This window comes from Anabrus simplex, chromosome 1, assembly GCF_040414725.1.
Source record: "Anabrus simplex isolate iqAnaSimp1 chromosome 1, ASM4041472v1, whole genome shotgun sequence".
Lineage (NCBI taxonomy): Eukaryota > Metazoa > Arthropoda > Insecta > Orthoptera > Tettigoniidae > Anabrus > Anabrus simplex.
In genome coordinates this window covers 349831587-349856157 of record NC_090265.1, presented here as the reverse complement: position 1 = coordinate 349856157, position 24571 = coordinate 349831587, and the positions used below count along the sequence as shown (strand labels likewise).

Here is a 24571-nt window from a genome sequence, read left to right as displayed (position 1 = left end):
TTTCTCGAACTTATAGCAGCTTATTCTTGCTCGAGTTCGCTTCTATACTCCATGCTTCCAGCCTTGGTTCCATCTGCTCAAGGCGTGCGCTTTCAGAGTTTTGTTTACATTGTGCGAAGTGTTTAAACTGTGTTTTGTTTCTGCTATAATGATTGGATCATTGATTGAAGGTGGAATTGTAGAGATTTTAGAAGAGATTTTTTATGACAGTTATTCAGAAGAAGAGGGAGATGATTCTGATTTAGACCCTGATTTCGAACATCATGTTAGTGATGAAGGTATTTATAACATATTCTGTCGTATTCCACCCAGGAGTGATTTTGCACTCTGTAGTTTATTTAGCTAATGCTTCATGATCTTCATATGACTGGATTTTCATTTAGAACGAAGTGACGCAGGCAATGATAATTCAAAGGCAGGGACTGATTCACATTCGTCAGGTACTTTTGGTGATTTGGATGCACTTGCAAAGCCCGTGCAGATAAAGGAAAAGCGGAAAATGGGAAAGTAACAAGGAAAAAGACATACTGGTGGTATCCAACGTGTTCTGTAGCACTTTGTGTCCCTGAATGCTTCAAACTATTCCGCACTCCAGCTCATTATTTAAAAGACTTTGTTGACAGACATTTTTTGTTGTTGTTGCAAAAGGCATGCCGTTGGAAAATGTGTAATGTGAAAAGTATTCACTAGATTTTAATGCAACCTTTTAATCTGTAGAATAGGCACTTTTAATTTTTTGATGATATATACGTGTTACAATTGCAACCTATCTACTATTTTCTACAATTTTTTAAAAACCCTCAAAATATGGCGGTCTGCCTGCCCATCTGCCACCTTAAGACACAGTCTCCAATGTGTTAAGAAGACAACTACCATGTGGTGGTCTTCTTTCCGGCTTTCACGGAGAGAGGCCATAGTATTGTGTAGGCTGATGATAGGTGGCAGACAATCTACGCACTCTTATCTCCTGAAGAGGAAAGACCCTCCAGTGTGTTCTTGTGGTGCTGACTTCACAGTGGCCCACATCCTCACAAAGTGCACTGATCTCACTGGCCTAAGACGGAGCCTCGGCCTGCACGAAACGCTCAAACGCATACTAGCCGATGACGCGACTACTGCTGATCTCATCATCCGCTTTATGTGCGACAGTGGATTAATCAAGGGTATGTAATTTACAAGTGTACTGTTACTCAGGAAACGCATGTTCCCTTTTGATTCGTTAGTAATTTTTTGGCCTAATTCAATAATTATTTGTTTTATTTTGTACTGCATTTCCAAATTCCTTCGTTGAATAAATAATTTTATTTTATTTTAAATCTTTTTTACTAATTTGTTCAGAGAGGATGATTACTTCATTGTACTTCCTCATAAAACAAAAATCACCACCACCACCACGGGTCGGAATTGGGCGAAGGCCCCCCCATTGGCCTTGTTGACCCTATTTTGGACATCTTAATTTGCCCCTCCATTTCTGGAAATAATGCTTGCTAGGTATCAGAAGTGGTCAACTCACTCTGTCTCTTTTTCTAGTTGTAGTGGGTTCATGTTTCTGGCATTTACCCTTAGCTCCTTTGTCTTGGCAATGTTAATTTTGAGTCCCACTGTATGCGCTTCCATTTCAAAGTCTTTCATCCGACATATGTCTGAATGAATGTGATAATAGACATTTATCCTCCGAGAAGTCCGAATCTTCTAAATGTTCAGTCATCCCCCACTTTATTCCTTTCTGTTTTCCTTCATTGACCTTCTTCATGACCTGGTCCATTGTCAGCAGGAATAGTATAAGTAAACGACGGCATCCTTGTCTCACTTCTGACTCTACTTGAAAGGACGCTGAAAGGTCTCCATCACGTTCTATTTGACAAGTATAACCTCTATGTTACATTTTTACCATGTCCAACTCGTTGGCTGAACGGTCAGCGTACTGGCCTTCGGTTCAGAGGGTCCCGGGTTCGATTCCCGGCCGGGTCGGGGATTTTAACCTTAATTGGTTAATTTCAATCTCCAGGGGGCTGGGTGTATGTGTTGTCTTCATCATCATTTCATCCTCATCACGATGCGCAGGTCGCCTACGGGAGTCAAATAGAAAGACCTGCACCTGGCAAGCCGAACCCTTCCTGGGATATTCCGGCACTAAAAGCCATACGACAATTTCATTACCATGTTAATGAACTTCACTGGAACCCCATAACTCTGCATAGTTCTCCAGATTGCTTGACGCTGTACATTATCAAAGGCCCTTTCTAAGTCAGCAGATGCTATTCATTTGGTCTGTACAGGATCGGTGTTCTCTGAATCCTGCCTGCTCTTTCCAGATCTTGATCTCCAATGGTTCTCTCAGTCTGTTCAGTATGATTCTGGAAAAAAATTTACTTGGTATAGACAAGTGTGTAATTCCTTGCCAGTTGCTGCAACATGACTGATCCCCCTTCTTTGGTAGTTTTATTAAAATGCCCTTCTTCCAATCTTCCGGAAGTGTGTCTGTGTTCCATATATATCTTCAGACAATGGCAACAGCATCTCAGCAGTCATCTCATAGTCTGCATTCAGCACCTCAGTCACAATGTTACCCACGCCAGGTGCTTTGCCTGTCTTCCAGCTTTTCATTGCTTTACAATCTCGCTCTTTGTTGGCAGATTAATATTCACTCTCAGTTCTGGGACCTCTTGATTTCTGCCTCACATTGATCCTCCTGTTCAACAACTGTGTTTTACACTTCACTGAAATGATCCATCTTCTCATTTGCTCTTCACTATTCATAAGCTGTTTGTCTTCCTTGAATTTTACTGTCCTACGCTGATTGAATTTCTTTCCAGACAGCTGCTTGTGATGTTATAGAATTGCTTTGAGTTTCCTCTGAGTGCTGCCTTCTGTGCCATCTCCGCTAGTCTATTTACCTGGTTCCTTCTATCTTCTCTTGCTACTTTCTTTATTTGTCGATTCACTCCATTGTATTGTTCCATTAAGCTTTTCTTCTTCATTTCATCTTTGCAGTTGTTTAACTGTGCTCTGATATCTCTTCTCTTATCTTCTTCCATATTTTATCTGATATCGAAGGCATTCTCTTGCTTTTGCTTGAATCCCAGTATAATTTCACTTGTTTTCAAGAAGACTGATTTTATCCTTTCCCATCTACCATTCTTTCTCATTTCATTTGGGTATTCACCTGAGCTATCAAGTTCAAGATCACTATACCTGTTTTTCAGCTCCAGTACAAATTCCTTTTTAACATCCGTACCTTTTTAACATTAAATTTCTTTCTTCCACTTCGTCGTTACTTCAACTTACTGTAGCAATCTTCATTTTAACTTTAGTGATTACCAAGTCATGATCGCTTCCACAATCTGTGCCTCTTTTATTCAGAGTGTCTAAGAGGAACCCTCTCCACACAATGGCTGATTGCAAAGTGGTTGATTTTATCTTGTGTTCTCCCATTTGGCGAATCCCATGTAACTTTGTGGCCTGTCTTGTGAGGAAAGATTGATCCACCTGTAAAAAAAAAAAATGTTATTCAGACAAATATAAACAAAGTGCTCACCATTATCATTCCGATCCCCCATTCCATGTTCCCTTATTACTCTTTCCACTCCCTCGTTTTTGTTTCCAATCTTGGCATTCAGATCTCCCATTATCATTTTGATCTCTTTATTCTTGATTTTTGTCAGGCCATTTCCAAGCTGTCCATAGAAGTGATCCTTGTCTTGAGGATCTGCTGTTTCTGTTGGTGTGTAACACTGTATGGGGTGAATATTTCTAACTGTTGTCTTGAACCTTGCTGTAATGATGCGGTATGACACTGGGTTCCAGTCAAGAAGGCATTTTCGTGCTTTTGTTGAGAAAAACACTCCGACTCCACTTTGATGGTCATTGTCTTCTTCCTTTCCTAATACAACAGCGTCCTACCATCTCTCAGCTGATACTCTCCAAATCCATTCTGTCATGATTAACTCAGTCCTAGAACCATCATCTTATAGCGATTCATTTCACTTGAAATCTGTTCCAGCTTCCCCGCTTTCCACATTGTTCGCACATTGCAAAAGCCAATACGAGTCCGTGTTTTCATTCCAAATGTTGTCATCGAGATATCCATCTGATTTACTTCTGTATGTGTTTCTGTAATGGTTCATTGTTGGGCGTGCGAGTTAATAGCCCACAGCACCCAAAGCCCAGTGGAAGGGCTGCCTCCTATAGCATCTAGGTGTGCTGATTTTCTGTCGGGGGTTTCTTCTGTCGTGATCCTAAGGATTATTCAAAGTAATAAACTTCATGGTTGGCTCCGTATTGAGTTAAGACAGGATTCGACAGGCTAGGGACTGGGTTCGGGATTTTTCGGGAGCTAATGTTAAACAGTGACAAAACCAACTTTACAGCACACACAACTCCCTTCACCTTTATTATTTTAAATAAGCGCACACTGTACATTTACAAATATACAATTAAGTATCTTGAAATCTTTGTAAAAGTACATTTATAGCTCTTGGTTAGATAGTTTCCTTCAAAGTCCTCGACTACCCAGTTCATTTACACTCTTCAATACAGTACGATCAAACCCTGCATGACTTGGTGATTACTTAGCTTGTGTTCGAAGATGTCTTTCAGTCACCTGTGTCGGACTTCTTTCTTTTGACTCCTTACTCTGCGCCCAAGACACCGTAGTCGCCTTGTTCGATGCGATGTTTAGTTAAAGCGAGATGCAAGCCCAGAACTCAAACTGGCACCTCCAAATTCCCGTCACTACTGATAGCTGATTTGCATCTACAGTAGTCTCTTCTCGCTTTGTGCTTCCTTCGCAATGTTTGACTGGATTTGCCTAGCCACATATTACTATTCTGCAGCTTATGCTATGGTTTACAGTCATACACCCTGCTCTCACAGCGGCTGCCTACATCTCCCCGGTCCGTCAAAGTAATTCCGCCTATATTCTCCATTCAAGGCTTCTCGAAGCTTTTCCACTCTACTCATCCAGAAGTATGTCGTTTTTAAGTCTGATCGGCTCACGTGTTCCTCCCACTAACTGATGGGGTAGTGTCATAGAATCTACTTGACAAAGTGGCTTCTTACTACGCCAAAAATCTATGCAATATTTCCTTCTACTGGCTTCTAGAAACACTTCCTACGGCGTTTCTGTTTGCACTGACAGTGTGTTGTCGGCTATTTCACAACATTACACATACACTAACTTGCATTGCACCAGCTTGCCCCAAGTAAAACTTGTATGAAATCTTTTGCTTTGAACACTTTGAATTTTTTTCCACTTAATAAAATGATCACTCAAACATTTGAATCACTATAACTTCTTGCCACTGTTACATGATCATATAAACTCTAAATTGATACTCCCTACCTCTGGTCTTGGAGGTCGCGGATTCAAGACTCGCTCGAGTCAGTTCGCTCGGCACTGAGACATGAAAGGGGGTGCGTCGTGACACTTCCCTTAGCCTTAGGAGAACAAACTTCATTTACTACAAGGCAGCAGCTTCACCAGAGCCCCGTTAGCCGCTATTTTCAGAGTTCTTGTAAGGACTTCACAGCTACTGTAGCGGTCTCGGGGCATACAATGTCGCCACTGTACTTCACCCTTACAGGCACTCCTCTACTTCTAACGTTGCTAATCTCCCACGATGTGGACGAGGGGTTGGACTTATGGGAGACTGCGCATCCTTACATTTTACAAAATCCCCATTAGGGATGATAACTTCAAAGTCCAAAGACTGCCTAGAAAACCGTACGTTTTAAGATAAATGGAAAAGATAAAGTCCATGTAAGTGCAGGTCGACCTAACTGTTACATGCTAAAGGGAAATGCTGGGATCTTCCCTTTAATCATACGTTAGACGGAAATTATACCTTTACCGTGTGAAGTCACCTCACACCAGCTCCCGCCTCAACATCACCCGACGGAGACCTCCTCACTTATGTAACACTGTAAGAATCACAGGTGATAGACCTCTTAGCTCAAGAATATCATAGCTTTTATAGGGGCATGGCAGAGAGTTATAGAACATTAATGTCATGCATTGTTTTATTGGTGGAATTGAATTGAGTAGGATAATTGTGATAGATGGGTAAACTTTATAACAGTGATGATATCTCCAAAATAACAAATAAATAATCGAAGGGAGATTAGGTTATCAACCCTCCAAACATAAAAATTCTTGATAGTTAGTTACAGTACCAAACACAAGGTAGCACTAGAAAATAGCTGCTAGAGACATCTGGTCCCCAAAGGTAAAACATCTGATCTGTCTCTGGTAGATTACACTAGACACACACGGAAAAGCAAGGATTCAAACTTAGCATCTGCTTAACAATTGTTGTTGATATCATCATCATCATCATCATCATCATCTTTCCTGAAGATAGTAACTACATTTGCACACTTCTTAAATACCTCCGTTGGTGAAAGGCAGGTTTGTAATATTTGCGTTTGCCACGTATAGGTCTCCTACTGATCGTACGCGAGATTGTCAGTTACTGTAACGTCTGGGCTGTATCTGTAGGTGCAGAAACAAGGTTCTCCTTAAATTGAAGAAAAGCTGAATGTGACGCTGCCACAGGTCTTTTATAGTAGTTTTCACATAACTAGTCTATCTTTGGTGTTAGACCAAGTTTTGTGTTTGCATTCATCGTGAACCTCACAGATTTTCTTCTTGGTATAGCTATATGTGACTGTACTTTTTCCATGCCAATTCCATTAGACACTGTTTCCACTTTTCGTATAATACAGGCTGTTTCGTTTCCATATCGGTCTCAAGAGCTCTTTGAACCTTGTATGCTGGCTTCTTTCGTTATTTTAAAAAGGATGCATATTTATTGTTGGCAAATGAACTGTTAGGACAAGGTAACTGTTACAAGTCATGTCATTGTCTTGACAGACAGCCTTAAAAGTTGAAAGTACTTAAATAGGTAGATACGAGGATGGACTGGTGGTTAAAACGTGATCTTCAGAATAACCCGATGTCGGCAAAAAGAGCTCTTCTTTTCTGGTCTGAAGATAACTCTTCAGCATCGGTTACCAGTACTTTGATGCCAGGAGGGAGTGCTTCAATACTGGGTTCTTCCATCACCATGCCGGAGGAGAGCAGGATATCGAAAGGTCAAAAATCATACTTTAAAAAAATTCAATCCCTCTTAAGACATGGTTTCATGTATTCTGGAGAAGAAAGTGCACCTATTCTCGAGTGTGTCATATGTATTGAAACTCTCTCCAACCATCGTCTGTCCGAAATATATATTTCAGAGGTAGAAATAATGTATACTACACAAAGATCTCGCGACAGTAATGAAGCAAGAAAATAACTGATAAAATAACTACACTATTATTATTCTACTTACATATATCCTAATTATGAAATACGAGAAATAGCGGGCTAACTATAGAAATGTGTAATTCTAAATAGATCACAGACTACTGATATTAATAAATTAAATATTAGGTAAATAATCGAGAGGGAATCTGCCACCTGGGCAACCGCCCTAAATGCAGATCATTGATGATTGATACTACTACCATAGCGTATTGAAAGAGGAAGGGAGTGCTCTCTCGTAGTTAATAGGTGGTGGCGGCAGACTGCACTAGTGTAGTTGCTCGCATTAATACAATAAGTGGGTGTGGCACTACACAAAACGTACACGAAATAAATTCTCTAAGACTTCCAGTTGCCAGAATGACCTTTGAATTATTCCCTTTCTTGTGTCATGTGTGTACAGTCCAAGAATATTTGAATACAGGAAGCTGGTAAACACTAATTTAATGGCTTAATGTTATCCTCTGAAAAGATTTGAACATCAGTAATTCTGAAATGACTTACAAAGTATTGAGATATGGTTGAAACTATTATACATTTCACATTATCTAAGACATATACAAAAAGTTTTAACTCACTCTCGAAAGTGTTAGTTGTCTGAAACCTTGGGGAATTTCCAGGACGATTTCGCCAATTTGGACGATAGCAGCTCTTTCCTTATTTCCTACGTTCAGAAGAATAATTGGCACTTAATGTAATGAAACGCTAATTTTCCCCACAAGGTCATATCTGTGATCACTGCTGCATCCAAAGTCTGTGGGTCGGACAACTATAGAGTCTATGCTGTCCAAACATGCAAAAAATATATCACCCTATAAATTTTGTTCTGATCGCGATTTTTCTGAGACCACCTCTTCTACTTGCAATAGCAACCTAAACACTCACGTTGAAGGATATGTCAAGTATCGCAAGCCTTTCTTCGTACCATAATCCGTAATGAGGGTAAATGTTGCCAGTGGTAGCTCAGGTGGCTGTTCAACTAAGAAGAGTGTGAGCACATTCTAAGCAGTCAACGTATTTGTCACTTTTTCTTACTATGTAGCCTGCCAAGTGAAACACTAAAGTCTGATTTTTGAGGTTTCCCTTGTAAGGAAGAGTTATTTCATTTTCCCAGTCTGTGAGTACTATTTTTTCTTTAATTTTGACCTCTGCTGAATCTTTAATTTCTTTACTCGTACGTTCACTTTCTTTAGCCATTGCATGGATATGACTAACAAATTTAGTGAGGGGGGGGGGATCCCATCACTGACTCTCAACTTGCGGTCAAATTTAAGGCGAGTTTGGTGGGTATATACTGTCCCCTTCTCCGGGGTCGCTCATTCGGCGGAGCGACAGTCCCCAAAGGGTGGACCGTTCGCAGGGCCAACTTTACTATTACGGGACTGACCTTCAGAAAATTTATATTTGCAGGGCCATAAGTGACTGGATAGGTGATATAATATGGAAGAAAAAAAAAATCAGAACAAAATAACAATACTATTTATTAAAATATAAAACCAGTCTGGACAGTGCAAGAAAAAGGAAGAGAAAATATATTTACACAGACATAATTTAAATTAACTGCTTCTCATTAGCGAAATAAATATGAATCCACAGCATGCTCATGGGTTCCATTAGCTTTGATTTCATCTTCAATGAAACACACTCCGAAGCCATACCCTAGGTCAATTCTCCACGTAAAGAACTGCAACATTTGACCAATTCACAAAATTAGCGATAATGTTGTTATGATCAGGAAAAAAAGAAAATGCTACATTAAACCATGAAATTTACAATATTCCCTTGCTTCATCAATCTTTATAAATTATTTTCACTGAGCTCGATAGCTGCAGTCACTTAAGTGCGGCCAGTATCCAGTATTCGGGAGATAGTAGGTTCGAACCCCACTGTCGGCAGCCCTGAAAACGGTTTTCCGTGGTTTCCCATTTTCACACCAGGCAAATGCTGGGGCTGTACCTTAATTAAGGCCACGGCCGCTTCCTTCCCACTCCTAGCCCTTTCCTGTCCCATCGTCGCCATAAGACCTATCTGTGTCAGTGCGACATAAAGCAATTAGCTATAAATTATTTTCCTCCTCGTGAAAGTTTGGTTACTTCCCACCAATTAACTCTTTCCAAATTACAATGTCTTTCATCTGAAAATATAAATTATTATTTTCTTTCTAGAAGTTTCCTTTATCTTGCTTTAAAAGATTTAGCACAATTAAAAAAAACTATTTTTCCCATACTCTGAAATTCGGATTGCAAAACACTTGGAAATCTCAAAACATTATCATCAGAAGATACTTCGACAGAATTTCTTTACAACTTCTTTGACACATTTTTGAAAATCTCTTAGAAAATTCTAAACAAATTCTTTGGAAATTCTTTATCAATTTCTTTGGAAATTCTTTACAAAACTCTTTGGAAATTCTTTGGCATATTTCCCCTTTCATAGATTTCGTTCGACTGTATTCATTTTATAAACCATATGAAACGATATCTCACTAACTAATACACTGTGGATAGATAGAGTATCACGTAGCAAAACGTGCAATCAACGTGAACTACAGTATCATTGGACAGTAAATCGCAAGAAAATCACTGAAAGAATAATCACTCCTGGAAACACAGGGATAAGCTGTCGCGCAATAACACAATCTCCCCCAACTGATTATCAACAGATTTTATCACACTGTCGAGGATATTATTTTTATTATTGTTATTTTTTATTATTATTATGTCTCCCTTCAGAATTAGGTTGAGGACCCTCGATTTATTAGCCAATAATAGTAAAGATTCACTATGACTTGTGTTAAACAACAAAATAGGATAAGTAAAAGAATAGCATCGAAGAAATAATCACCACCACCATCGGTTAGGGAACTTCGAAGAACGCGCTCGTAACCCTCAGGGAAAAGAAAAATAATAATCGAGTCATATATTACACAATACCAGTTGTTGGGCGGAAAATCATTATTATTCCCTGAACACTTAATTATATCACCATAAATCACTATAATCTTCGCGACTAACATGTATCCTAGCGGTCCCATGTCGTCAAATATCATCATAAAAATCCATCATCACAATCATCACTGAGTTTTAATCCTCAGCAACCATTTAAAATTTCTGACTCATTTTTATTATAATAATAATAATAATTATAATAATAATAATTATTATTATTATTAACTCCCCGATTATTGCTCCTAAAAGCGTCTTCTCGATGAGCTGCCTACTCTCCACAGCAATCACCTTCCCTTCTAAAATCAATCTTATTTCACAAATCAGTTGTTCATTAAAGCTTCGATTTAATTGTAGTTTTAATGTTATTTAATTTCATCCTCGTCGTCATGATTTTTTTTATGAAGTCATTTTTATTATTATTACTATGCTTATTATTAGGCTTCATTCCCCTATAATTCCTTTCGAGGACCTTAATTGTTCATAACCTTGTGAATTTCACTAGCAACCGGGGTTATCAATCACTGAATCAAATAGCAATATCCCAAGAAAATGCAAAAGAGAAAAAAAAATGAAACTAATGAATCAATGAATCCATGACTACTCTACCATCACCACCACTTAAATATAGACATTACTAAAGAAACTACATTTCATTAAATAAGAATACAATCCAACTAGCCATCTACTGAAAGAGAAGAAATGTAACAAAAGTACTTATTGTTCCGATGTAAATCTCCTGCGTCTGGATGTCGCTATAGATGTTGGTTCCTCTTCTTCACTACGGTGGCTTGTGGACGAACAAATTCATCGTGCTGGCTTGCACATGTCGGTTTAACACATCATGACCCTGGTGAAGTCCAATAGCGTTGAATCCCTCCAGCAAGGTTTTAGAAAATTCCAGGATTTCCTTCTGGTTCGCTCCATGCTGATGGCTGGTGTTCGTGGAGGTAGCTGAAACTGAAATTTATTATAAAAATTGGATCCACACTCGTTGTGTATCACTAGATTGTCTTACGGTACTTAACTGGCGCAATTATGTACACTGGGGTTCAGTCCTACCAAAACTTCAATTTTCGAGCACATTTGCCAGTCTACAGTACATCGTTGAGCTGACAGAATTTCGAGTAATATATTATATTACTAACAAGACGATGTTCATAGGCCTGGTTTATTCTCGAAGGTACTCTTTCGATGGTCATCCTCCCTTGTAGTTCTTACTGGAACATTCTACAAACTTCTGCAGTAACGCTTGGCGTAATGACTGTGCAGACTGTGCGTGTTTTGGAAAGTTCCACCCGGGAAAATGTGCGGCAGCAATAATATCGCACTATACTGAATTGATTTTATGAAAATGTGAATTAGCACTCATTAATAATAGTCGTCGTGCAGTACAAGAGGTGAACAGTTAATACCACTGGTTGCTAACTCTTCTGGAAAATACACTGTTCACTGTCTCTCCTGTAACTATACTGTTCGACTTCTTTCGTGTAACTCAACCGTTCGACTTCTTTTTAGAAACTCTACTGTTCGACTTCTTTCTAGAAAAGTCCTCCAACCTTCACTGATTTTTATTGGCTGCCATCTATCCTGCAACGTGATTCGTCCTTCAAACTTGTGAGCAGATTTCTCTGGAATGTCGCTCCCCCTTGGCTATCGGCTCGCTAGGTGATGTAACCTCTGTGACGTGGTGACCTTCACCGGCTGACCCAGTTCTCACTCGTCTGCAGCGGAACGGCACGGCGATCAGCTGGTGCTCGCTCACGCGTAAACCCGTATTGTATTACAAATTTTTACCAACTTCCCAAAATTCAATAAAACACCATTTAGACAGGTACAATACACAGACTGCAGCATGTGTAAATGTAAAAAGTCCACAGTGGAAGGGTGATCGTCGCAACTAAGGGAACGCAAAATACCAAAATGATGCTCCAAAGGATCTTGATTAAATTTTGCCATCAGGACATACCTAAATCCTCTGCTGCACAAGTAGTCCGCCATTTCCAGAGTACTTTTCAAGGTTACTCTTAAAGATTCCAAAGTTCTTGAAGATGCAAATGTGTTTTTCTGAGATGTGATGTTTTCTAAAAATTCAAGCAATATTTTGTGTGACAGAGAACCTTTATAAACACCTTTTACGGGCAATGTGGAGTTAGGGCATCTGCAAGATTATTGATTTCTTGTGTGAAAATTTCTGCGTGCTCACTGTCACTGAATTCATTAGGCTTGATTTCTCTAAACAGCTTAATTGCATCGGCTACACTATTACTGAATAAACTGAAAAGCTAACCTGGCGTTCATCATCTGAAATGAGGTTGGGTCTATGTGAGAGGATGTTAGGACAACTTCGAAGACCAGCAAACTTGGGAGAAGTGTCAATTTGATATATCTGTCTATAAAAGTTGTAATTCACCTCTTTACCTTGATACAGCAAAAGAACGTTATCGTAGAAATAATTACTTATGCACTTCAAAATATGCACGGAATCAGAAAATGCTCGCACTCACCTTTGATGATCTGCTAGGTTTTCAATGGACCATTTTATTCTATCATTCTTTCCTGATATTCCCAAATTCATCCACGCCCTTTTATTACACTGATTTCCATCACACGTAAAACCAATAACTTTCACCCTAGCTTGTTCCAATTGAATTATCCTGAATTATTATTTCTGACAATAGTTCTCCAGGAGTTGCATTCTTGCTAGCATACACTGCTACAGGCTGCACCCAGCTGTGCAACAAAGGGACAAACATAAATACAAGCGTGTGATTGGCAACGATGTTCTTTTTGTCATAGGGAGTTTCATCTCCTAAATCTAAAATCTGTCAACTGGCAGTGTAGTTGTGTTAAATCTAACATCTTCTCTCAATTTCACTTCATCAAAAATCACTATACCTAGTCGCTTGTTTTTGTCATGCTCGTTTAAATAAAAATCTTTATTCATGGCATTTCCATTAATACCATAAGTACATTTGAACCCTTTGCATAGTCGTCTCAAATGAGCTTTGGTAGGGAGAGAAAGTAACACATGCTTCAGACAATGTTTGTAACCCTGAGGGGATTTTATTTTCAAAAGCAAACTATCTAATATATATTCATTAGAATAGTACATACCTTTCAGGCTGGTGCTACATTTTGTGAGCACTGTGTCCACAATTATTTTTTGTTTCTTGATAAGGAACTTAAGACTGTCTTCAGCTACACTTGACACATTGACTTTATTTGCAAACTGCTTTAATTTAGCTCTGCATGCAACTGATTTCTTTTTTGTAATTAAATTCCTACCAAGGTTTTTAACTTGTACCCTTAAATTTAGAATAGTTCTAGAAGCATCAACGTCACTATGAGCTACTTTATAGGGCAAACTGAGACCAGGTTCTTTTATTTTTACAATATCATCACTATTAAGTATTTTAGATGTCGAGGGGAAAATTTAGATCATTACGTTCTAAGCTACAACTGTTAATATTGTCATTGCGAACATGTTCTTTGAGTAATTCTCGTATTAATGGGGGTTTTCGAATTTTCAGGGACTTGCTTAAATAGGACAATGTTAGGAAAAATGTGAGGGACAGCTCCTGGCTTTAAACTCCACCTTATTCTTGGAATTTCAGCTTTTTCCCCATTAATAATAAACGAGCCTACCTTTATAGTAAGGTCTTCCGAAAAATGTCACTCACAAATCCTAGACTTACGCATAAGCTGCATGTCTTTTCTTGGGATCACTCTAGCCCACTGAGAAAATGCTCCTCATTTTCAGGTGGAGAGAAGAAATATTTACCTTCACCTGACCTGTAAGCAGATCGACACCCCAGCACAAAGCACGACGGCATTTATTACTCACTATATTCCAAAATATAGTTGAAAACCAACAACCTGTTTTCCAGTCTTTGACCTGGTCAGGGATGGAATGAATGAACCATATATAGGAGTATGATGGGGTCGCCACTCCCAAAGTGATTTATTAATGTCTGATAAATGCTATGAAATGTTAATGGAGAGTGTTGCTGGAATGAATGATGACAGGGAAAACCGGAGTACCCGGAGAAAAACCTATCCCGCCTTCACTTTGTCTAGCACAAATCTCACATGGAATGACCGGGATTTGAACCACGGTATCCAGCGGTGAGAGGCTGACGCGTTGCCGTCTGAGCCACGGAGGCTCTTTCCAAAATGTAGTTATTACACTCAAAAATCACTCCCGCTACAAGTAAAAACGCGCACCCAATATAAACAATGCCATCTGTTCACCCAAAGCGATCATTGCGCTGCAGTGGCAAATCTCCGCACTGTAGCCACTAGTTTCTCCATTACTGTAATTGGAAGCAAGTCGAAGTGCTCTCACTTCCTCTTTCTATTCGCTATGCTACTACTACTACTACTACTACTGCTACTACTACTACTACTACTACTACTACTACTACTACTACTACTACTACTACTACTACTACTACTACTACTTGCAAACAGAAAGAGCAAGCAAGACACTAATAAAAATAGCTATGCTGCAATAACTAAACATCAGTTAAACTTATCGTAGTTATAACAGGTTAACTGAAACAATAAAATTCTTGCAAGAGCGTATTGGGACCTCACCAAGAACAGTACCAAGAATACCATTTTTCCTATTTAAAAGCTCTCTTGTGTCTACAGCTGTAGTTTTTTGTCATTTGAAAGGGACATGTTATGTTTTCTTATTTCCTCTTCCAAAAATTGTGATTGGTTTTCTACCATTGTCTTGATATTGCCACATCCATTCTTGTGTTTTAATGAGTTTTATTCCAGATGTTTCTTAATTGTTCATTGTTAGGCATCAAATGATTGTCGAAGCTTCTTCGGATTTAGTGCCTTCTCGACAATTTTTCTATATTCTCCCTTGTGTTCCGCAAGATATCTTGTTTCGTTTTTTTGTCAATTATATTTTTACTTCTTTGATTGTTCTAGAATTTTTTAAAATTTGGATCATGGTAGTAAGTCATGTGTTATATAGACCTTTTTTTCTTCAATCAAATTTTCTGTATATTTTGTCCTCCAGAACTGCCTCTGTGAATTTACTAAATGTTGCCACAATTCTCTATTTGCAACTAGTGCTGTGACCTCATTTAGTTCTATACCTCTTATCTTTAAATCGTTAGAAACTGAGTCTAACCATAGTTGTCTTGGTCTCCCTCTTCTTCTCTTACCCTCCATAACAGAGTCCATTATTCTCCTAGGTAGCCTATCCTCCTCCATTCGCTTCAAATGTCCCCACCACCAAAGCCGGTTTATGCGTACAGCTTCATCCATCGAGTTCATTCCTAACTTCGCCTTTATCTCCTCGTTCTGAGGACCATCCTGCCATTGTTCCCACCTGTTTTTACCACCCATCATTCTCACTACTTTCATGTCTGTTACTTGTAACTTATGAATTAAGATATCCTGAGTTCACCCAGCTTTCACTCCTGTAAACCAAAGTCGATCCGAAAACAGACCAATGTAAAGATAGTTTCGTCTGGGAGCTGACTTCCTTCTTGCAGAATACTGTTGATCGCAACTGCGAGCTCACTGCATTAGCTTTACTGCACCTTGATTCACTCTCACTTACTATATCACCATCCTGGGAGAACACACATCCCAAATTCTTGAAATTATCTACCTGTTCCATCTTTGTATCACCAATCTGACATTCAATTCTGTTACCTACTGACATCAATTTAGTCTTCCAAAGGCTTATTTTTATACCATACTCATTGCAAGATATTAGATTGCAGGCTTTCAGCACAATCTGCCATTAAGACCAAGTCGTCAACATAGGTCAGGCTGCTTACTACATTTCCATCTAACCGAGTCCCTCCCTGTCCCTTTATACCTTTCAGCAGATGATCCATGTAAACTGCGAACAACAAAGGTGAAAGATTACATCCTTGTCATGTAAGTACCATGAACTAAGAACTCATTGTACCATCAGTTCTCACTGCAGCTCAGTTGTCAACATAAATGTCTTTGATTGATTTTAATAATCTACCCTTAATCCCATAGTCCCCTAGTATGGTAAACATCTTTTCCCTCGGTACCCTGTTATATGCTTTCTCTAGATCTACGGAACATAAACACAACTGTCTATTCCTCTCGTAGCATTTTTCAATTAGCTGGTGCTTACTGAAAATCTGATCCTGACAGCCCCTCTTTGGTCTGAAGCCACACTGGTTTTCATCCAACTTCCTCTCAACTACTGATCGCACTCTCCCTTCCAAGATGCCAGTAAATACTTTGCCTGTTATACTAATTAATGAGATACCTCGATAGTTGTTGCAATGTTGCAGTGACCGAGCTCGATAGCTGCAGTTGCTTAAGTGCGGCTAGTATCCAGTATTCGGGAGATAGTGGGTTCGAGCCCCACTGTCGGCAGCCCTGAAGATGGTTTTCCGTGGTTTCCCATTTTCACACCAGGCATATGCCAGGGCTGTTCCTTAATTAAGGGCACGGCCACTTCCTTCCAATTCCTAGGCCTTTCCTATCCCATCATCGCCATAAGACATATCTGTGTCAGTGTGACGTAAAGTAAATAGCAAAAAAATAAAAAAATGTTGCAGTGTTTTTTTTTCCTTGAAGTAATATTGAGACTTAGTTGCTCTACAACCTTAAAGGTTAATATTATAATCTTCTTTCTTCTTTTCCTGCCGCTTTTTCCCACACCTGTGAGGTCGCGGGTGCGAACTGCGTCACACATGTGGATTTGGCCCTGTTTTTACGGCCGGATGCCCTTCCTGACGCCAACCCTCTATGGAGGGATGTAAGCACTATTGCGTGTTTCTGTGGTGGTTGGTAGTGTAGTGTGTTGTCTGAATATGATGAGGAGAGTGTTAGGACGGACATATACACCCAGTCCCCGAGCCAGAAGAATTAATCAGAAGCGATTAAAATCCCCGACCCAGCCGGGAATCGAACCCTGTACCCTCTGAACCGAAGGCCAGTACGCTGACCATTCAGCCAACGAGTCGGACAAAGGTTAACATTATAATAATGTTTGTAATTATGTATTGTTTCCGTACCATGTTCTTTCTGCATTTTTTCCAGTAGGACCATCACATCCATTTTTTGTATTTTTACTTTAATTTTTTTATTCCTTTTGTACACTGTGTTCCAAAAGTCATGTACCTTTCTCATCTGCATCTCAATTTGGCTGTTTCTACTGGCATACTGGGATTATTGCAAGTTTAGAGGATATTGGAGGATCACAGTTTATTTTTGGAATATAGGCTATTTCTCTTAAGCTGCTTTCTCTGTAGCTAAAAAGCTCCATCTTCCATCCCTTTTTTGGTCCCTGGGATATACTAGATTTCCACTCTACTACTCATATTTAGGAGGCGTTCCCCTATCTGCCTCTGGATGTGTGTCCTGAGCAGTACAGGGTCCCCTCATGGAGTTTAGCATTTATTGGGCTCTGAAATGTTTGCAGGCCTGACAGTCCATCAGTTCCAGTTGCTTACTAGTTCTGTTCCTCTTCACATTCTAAATAAAGAAACTAGAAAAGGCATAGAAATACACGCAAAAGAATAAATACAATGACGAGTTACTGTGGGCAGAGGAAGTGACAGAAATGCAAGAGAGTGATAAACATGAAAACACAAAAAGACTAGAAACTTCACATCTTCACTTGCTGTCCCTTCATACATCATTCACCGGGCGAATTGACTGTGCTGTTAGGAGTGCGTAGGTGTGAGCTCGCATCTGGGAGATAGTGAGTTTGAACCCCACTGTCGGCAGCCCTGAAGATGGTTTCCGTGGTTTCCCATTTTCACACCAGGCAAATGCTGTGGCTGTACCTTAATTAAGGCCACGGCCGCTTCCTTCCCATTCCTAGGCCTTTCCTCTCCCATCGTCGCCATAAGATCTGTGTCGGTGCGACGTAAAACAAATAGCAAAAAAATAGATTTCTTAGTTCATCTAGACTTATTCTTTCTCAGTTCTTGATGAACTTGTTTCCGTTTTCCAGTTTCATGATGGTTATAGGTATCCACTCTCATTGAGAAAGTGATTCTTGTAAGTTGTTCATTCTTCTCTCTGCTAGATAGGTATGCTTCCTGGATTAAAGTGGGGTGCACCATAAATGCCGAGCCTTCTTTGCTGTATACACTGTGGAAACGCACGTTTTGTTGGGCTCTTGGAGTTTCTCACAAAACTGACAAGATGATCCAGTAGAGGATGGGATTTGTACCCATTTAGGAGAAAATGTGTAGGGAATGCTCGAGGTGTTACGGCCATTTTCAGAGAATAGTGATAGTACCTTCACTTATTGATGCCCATAACTTCACCATCAAGGACAAGCGCCCAACACAACTGTGGCGAGACTCACTAGTCACTGACATGAATGTTACTGAGCTTGAACTAAATGTTGTGTATGATCACATAAAATAGCAGCCATTGATCTGAAGATGAGACCTAGCACCTATGGGAAAATGCTAAGCCAAAGAACAGTTTAACAAAAGTTTGTACTGAATCTCATGACTATCATTCATTGGAGAGTGGTTTATGGAGAAAACATATTCGAAATAACAATTTCCATGCCTGAGTACTGATTGAAGGTAGTGGTGGTGGTGATTATTGTTTTAAGAAGAAGTATAACTAGGCAACCATCCTGTATAGTATTGATTAGACCCCTATTATCATGTGACCCTGCTATTGTAACAAGTTTGTTAGAAGCCTTTGAAGTTAATTATGTTAATGAAGTCATCTCACTGCATTCGATAAATAGCCGTAGAGCCACTGTGGCTGTGCCCAAGTTAATTTATTTATGGCATCGACAGTTTGTTTTCACGTAACTGTACACAGGCATATGGAATGCACCCCTTGAGGAAAATGCTTAATGCTTTTCATATATTTTACAATCCTTTTTCCTACTGTAAATAAGAATATGTGCAAGTTCAGTTAATTGATTTCACTGGCTATAAACATATTTTTTACCCTCCAGGTTCTCAGATATTCAAAAATCATTTGCTTTGGATGAAATCCAGTAGGTTGGAATGAGTGTGATATTCCCCTGGTACTTCATACATACATACATACATACTTAGTAAACTTTGCCAAATCCATATAATACGTATCTCCTAGGTCTGACCTTTGCCCGTTATAATGAACTATTCAGTTCTTCACGCCATCAAAGAAACTTTTTTTTTTTTTGCTTTACGTCGCACCGTCAAAGAAACTCAGCCTTTTATATCAATTGGTCAATCAAGGAAATTGTATTGTTTGCAACTCACTGTAACCTGAGCATACCAGTATTTAAAAACTGCATCCATTTGTCACATTTTAAATTTTTTGTATGGACTTGTTTAATTGACAATGAATGCAGTCCTGTTGCTGTATTTCTTTCAGTGACTGGATAGAACTAAATTGACTCAAGGGAAATATTTTTAGTAACATGTTTTCTTACGTGTGTAGTATCGTGTATGACTGATTTTGCTTTTTCTTTCTGTAGGATGATGACAAAATTGCTCTCTCTATGAAAGTTGTTGACCAAGGTAACGGAGTGGACTTGGATCCAAATGGAGTGCAGATACAGTGAGTGTTTTGTAGTTTTGTGATACTGTAGACATCATCATCATAGAACCCCTCGAGCATGCCATGTAGGGTGGTATCAAACAAGTCTTCGCCAACACAAATGCTTTCTCTCTCACCACTGACTCCCAATTTTCTCCTCTTCTTTCTCCACATATTCTTTAATTTGGTGTAGCCATCTCTTCCTTTGGCCTTCTTCCTTCAACTGTTCTTTCTAGGCATACATGTGGTGTTCTTGTGCCAGTCATTCGCTTTACATGTCCATACCATGTAAGTCTTAAGTCCTTAGCTTCTCTTCTATCGAGTCCACTTCCAGTTCCATTCTGATTTAATCATTCCTTACATGGTCCTTGCATGGTTTTTGGACAGTAGTTCGTAGAAACTTTATTTCACGTGCTTTCAGTTCACTAATTTCTCTCTCTTACAGTGTACATGTTTCTAGACTGTATGTGAGAATGGGCACAAAGTATTACTTATGCAGAGTCATCTTATAGACATGATACTGTCTAGGATTTTGGGCTTGACACGGCGTAAGCCCAAAAGCCTATACAGTATCATGTCTATAAGTACGGGCCGTGAAAGCATCAATGGCAGCAGTGTCATCTTGGTTCTCATGGGCACTTTGTTATCCCAAAGTAGATATCTTACGAGGTTGTAGAAGTTCGAACTGCTAGCCAATCTGTTTACAGATTTTCTTTATCTGGAAATCATAGTCCTGAGGTATTTGAATACCTATACACATTGAATGTTTACACCTTCAAGCTTTATGTGGCAGCCAGTATCTTTCCTACTCATTTTCAGTGCAACAGTTTTTGTTGTGCTGACTTTCATCTAATACTGTTTGACCTTTGCTACCCACTCATCCAGCCTAGTTCGTACCTCTACCTCTGTCGTCCCCCCCCCCCCCCCCAGATGGCTACATCATCAGCAAACACCAATGTGTATCGTTCTCCATCTCGCTCTCTTTTCAGATTTTTAAGAATACTGTTCATACAGTAATGAATAGCAGTGGTGAGAGTGTGCTCCGTTGTCGGAGACCCTATATAGTATTAAACCATTCTGAATGTCCTCCCCAACACACACTCAGCTGTTACAGTTCTGGTACAGCATCTAGACCTTGCCAACTATTCAGGCACTCCCAGTTCTCTAGGTCTAAGAATACTGCATTTAGGTCTTTTCCTCTCTAACATTGCTGTTCCATTAACATCCTTAGGGTGAAGATCAGGTGTGTTGTTCTTCTGTTGGTTCTAAATCCATGCTGTTCTTCTTCCAGGGCAGGTTCTGTCACTGCTTACAGCCTGGTTTCAATAATTTCCTCTATTATTTTCAGACAATGGGAGAGAAGTGTGTTACCCCTGTAGTTGGCGCACTTTCTTCTGCATCCTGTTTTTTAAATAAAGGGAAGGCCTATGATTATATTCACAGGAAATCTTTATTAAAAATTTTACGACACATGGGATTACAGAGGCAAAATCAAAAGTGAAGTTCAGAGGCGAATTATCAGACCCATTTGAAGTAACTACTGGGTTACGGCAGGGTGATGGCTTATCGCCATTACTAGTTAATTGTGCACCAGAAATGGTAATGCGAGAATGGTTTCGGAAACGTCCTCCAAATATTAAAATAGGTAGGAAAATCCAAACAAATTGCCTTGGTTTTGCAGATGACATGGCGTTACAAGCCAAAGATTTAGATGGAGCAAAAACTCAAATATCAGAGCTTCACCATTGCAAATAAAATTGGCCTTAAAATATCATTTGAGAAAACAGAAATTATGCTCCAAAAACCAACACCATTATAATACACTGACTGACAGAGCAAATGCAACACCAAGAAGGAGTGGTTCGAAAGGGATGAAAGTTGGGGAAAAAACAGAGACGGCACGGACGAATAATTGATGTTTATTTCAAACCGATATGCAGGTTACACAATGCGCACGGCATCGACTCAGTAGGATGTAGGACCACCGCGAGCGGCGATGCACGCAGAAACACGTTGAGGTACAGAGTCAATAAGAGTGCGGATGGTGTCCTGAGGGATGGTTCTCCATTCTCTGTCAACCATTTGCCACAGTTGGTCGTCCGTACGAGGCTGGGGCAGAGTTTGCAAACGGCGTCCAATGAGATCCCACACGTGTTCGATTGGTGAGAGAACCAGAGAGTACGCTGGCCACGGAAGCATCTGTACACCTCGTAGAGCCTGTTGGGAGATGCGAGCAGTGTGTGGGCGGGCATTATCCTGCTGAAACAGAGCATTGGGTAGCTCCTGAAGGTACGGGAGTGCCACCGGCCGCAGCACATGCTGCACGTAGCGGTGGGCATTTAACGTGCCTTGAATAGAGGTGACGTTGAATCATATGCAATAGCACCCCAAACCATGATGCCGCGTTGTCTAGTGGTAGGGCGCTCCACAGTTACTGCCGGATTTGACCTTTCTCCACGCCGACGCCACACTCGTCTGCGGTGACTATCACTGACAGAACAGAAGCGTGACTCATCGGAGAACACGACGTTCCGCCATTCCCTCATCCAAGTCGCTCTAGCCCGGCACCATGTCAGGCGTGCACGTCTATGCTGTGGAGTCAATGGTAGTCTTCTGAGCGGACGCCGGGAGTGCAGGCCTCCTTCAACCAATCGACGGGAAATTGTTCTGGTCGATATTGGAACAGCCAGGGTGTCTTGCACATGCTGAAGAATGGCGGTTGACGTGGCGTGCGGGGCTGCCACCGCTTGGCGGCGGATGCGCCGATCCTCGCGTGCTGACGTCACTCGGGCTGCGCCTGGACTCCTCGCACGTGCCACATGTCCCTGCGCCAACCATCTTCGCCACAGGCACTGCACCGTGGACACATCCCTATGGGTATCGGCTGCGATTTGACGAAGCGACCAACCTGCCCTTCTCAGCCCGATCACCATACCCCTCGTAAAGTCGTCTGTCTGCTGGAAATGCCTCCGTTGACGGCGGCCTGGCATTCTTAGCTATACACGTGTCCTGTGGCACACGACAACACGTTCTACAATGACTGTCGGCTGAGAAATCACGGTACGAAGTGGGCCATTCGCCAACGCCGTGTCCCATTTATTGTTCGCTACGTGCGCAGCACAGCGGCGCATTTCACATCATGAGCATACCTCAGTGACGTCAGTCTAGCCTGCAATTGGCATAAAGTTCTGACCTCTCCTTCTTGGTGTTGCATTTGCTCTGTCAGTCAGTGTAAATACAGTAGAGTCCCATTAATCCAAACCCTGTTAGTCCGAAAGTCCGGTTAATCCGAACTGAAATATTCAATTTTTAAAAAATGTCTCCTTATTGAAATGAAAGAACATATTATAGAATGAAGATTTACTTGCATTTTATTAGTCATATTTTACTAGAATAACTTAATGTAAACATAATTACACATCATAAACCATCAATCACTGGTCGTTTATCTTCACAAAGTCTGTTAGTTTCTTTTGCCGTAGTGACTCGAATCTACTCGAAGATGCAGTGTTAAACCAGCGTCTCATAAGCATCACATCAGTGGGCGTAGCAGCGGAGTGTTTCTCGACATAGCGTGCGGCAAGTTCTAAGGCAGCCGCGGCAACTGAATGTGACACTGGTTGTTCATTGTGGTCTTCTTCGTCGTCACTCTGTTCCTCGTCAACTCCAGATTCTTTCTCCACCATAGCTACAATTTCTTGGTCTGTTTGTAATTGATGACAGCTTCCTTCCACTCGCTAATGTCATTTTCATTGTCGTTTACTCCTCTACGGGCACCTAACTACCCTGCTGCAATTTTATATAGTATCTTATTAATGCAACTGCTAAAGAATGGACATATCAAATTACAGTATGACTGTACTGTATTGTAGAAACCATTTTCGTCAGACGGCTGAGGCGCTGGCCTTCTGACCCCAACTTGGCAGGTTCGATCCTGGCTCAGTCCGGTTGTATTTGAAGGTGCTCAAATACGTCACCCTCGTGTAAGTAGATTTACTGACACGTAAAAAACTCCTGTCGGAGAAAATCCCGGCACCTAGGCATCTCAGGAAACAGTAAAAGTAGTTAGCGGGATGTAAAAACAATAACATTATTATTAGAAAATATTTTCCAGTTAATCTGAAAATTTCGTAATCTGAACAGAATCCAGTCCCAATTAGTTCGGATTAACGAGACTCTACTGTACATATTAATGGTACTAAAATTAAAATTGTAACACAATTATTCAAATATATAGGTGAGTTAATAACAAATAATTTAAATGAAAAACCTTCAATCCAGATACGGGCAAACAAGTTATCTAAGGCACAAATGTTAACATTGGAAACTTACAAAAAGAAACGCTTATCCATTAATGCAAAAATCAAACATTACAATACAACAATTACGAACAATACAAAACTGACATTATAGAAGACTGAAACACGAATTGGAAGAACTTGTATCAATAAAAGCTATCAGAAAGATGGGCAATGGCGAATAGTACCAACAATGTTGTATATCAGAAATTAGAACCCATTACTGATACCATGCCCAAGAAAAGTCTAGGATACTTTGGCCACATCCTGAGAATGCCAGATTCGCGACTTCTGAAACATCTAGTGCAATACAATGTTGCTTCAAAAAATACTACAACTGTATGCAGATGGATAAAAGAAATTAGGGAGGATTTGAATGAAATTGGCCTTACACCCGATGACACTATGGATAAGAAAAAAGTAAACATAACACTTAAAAAATATCCACTTTACACTCACAAAGAAGAAAACCCAACTAGAATATTCTCTACACAAGAAAG

At 40.1% G+C, this 24571-nt stretch overlaps 1 protein-coding gene across 4 annotated transcripts in view; it reads left to right on the top strand.

Annotated features, from left to right (window-relative positions):
- The window catches only part of LOC136866052 (zinc finger CCHC domain-containing protein 17), a 182755-nt gene that overhangs the window by 40779 nt on the left and 117405 nt on the right, over positions 1-24571 (top strand). For all 4 annotated transcript variants that reach the window (XM_067142699.2, XM_067142693.2, XM_067142717.2 and 1 more), the window contains exon 3: positions 19712-19794. In XM_067142699.2, coding sequence (XP_066998800.2) covers positions 19712-19794 — 83 coding nt within the window. The remainder of the gene's footprint in view (positions 1-19711; positions 19795-24571) is intronic.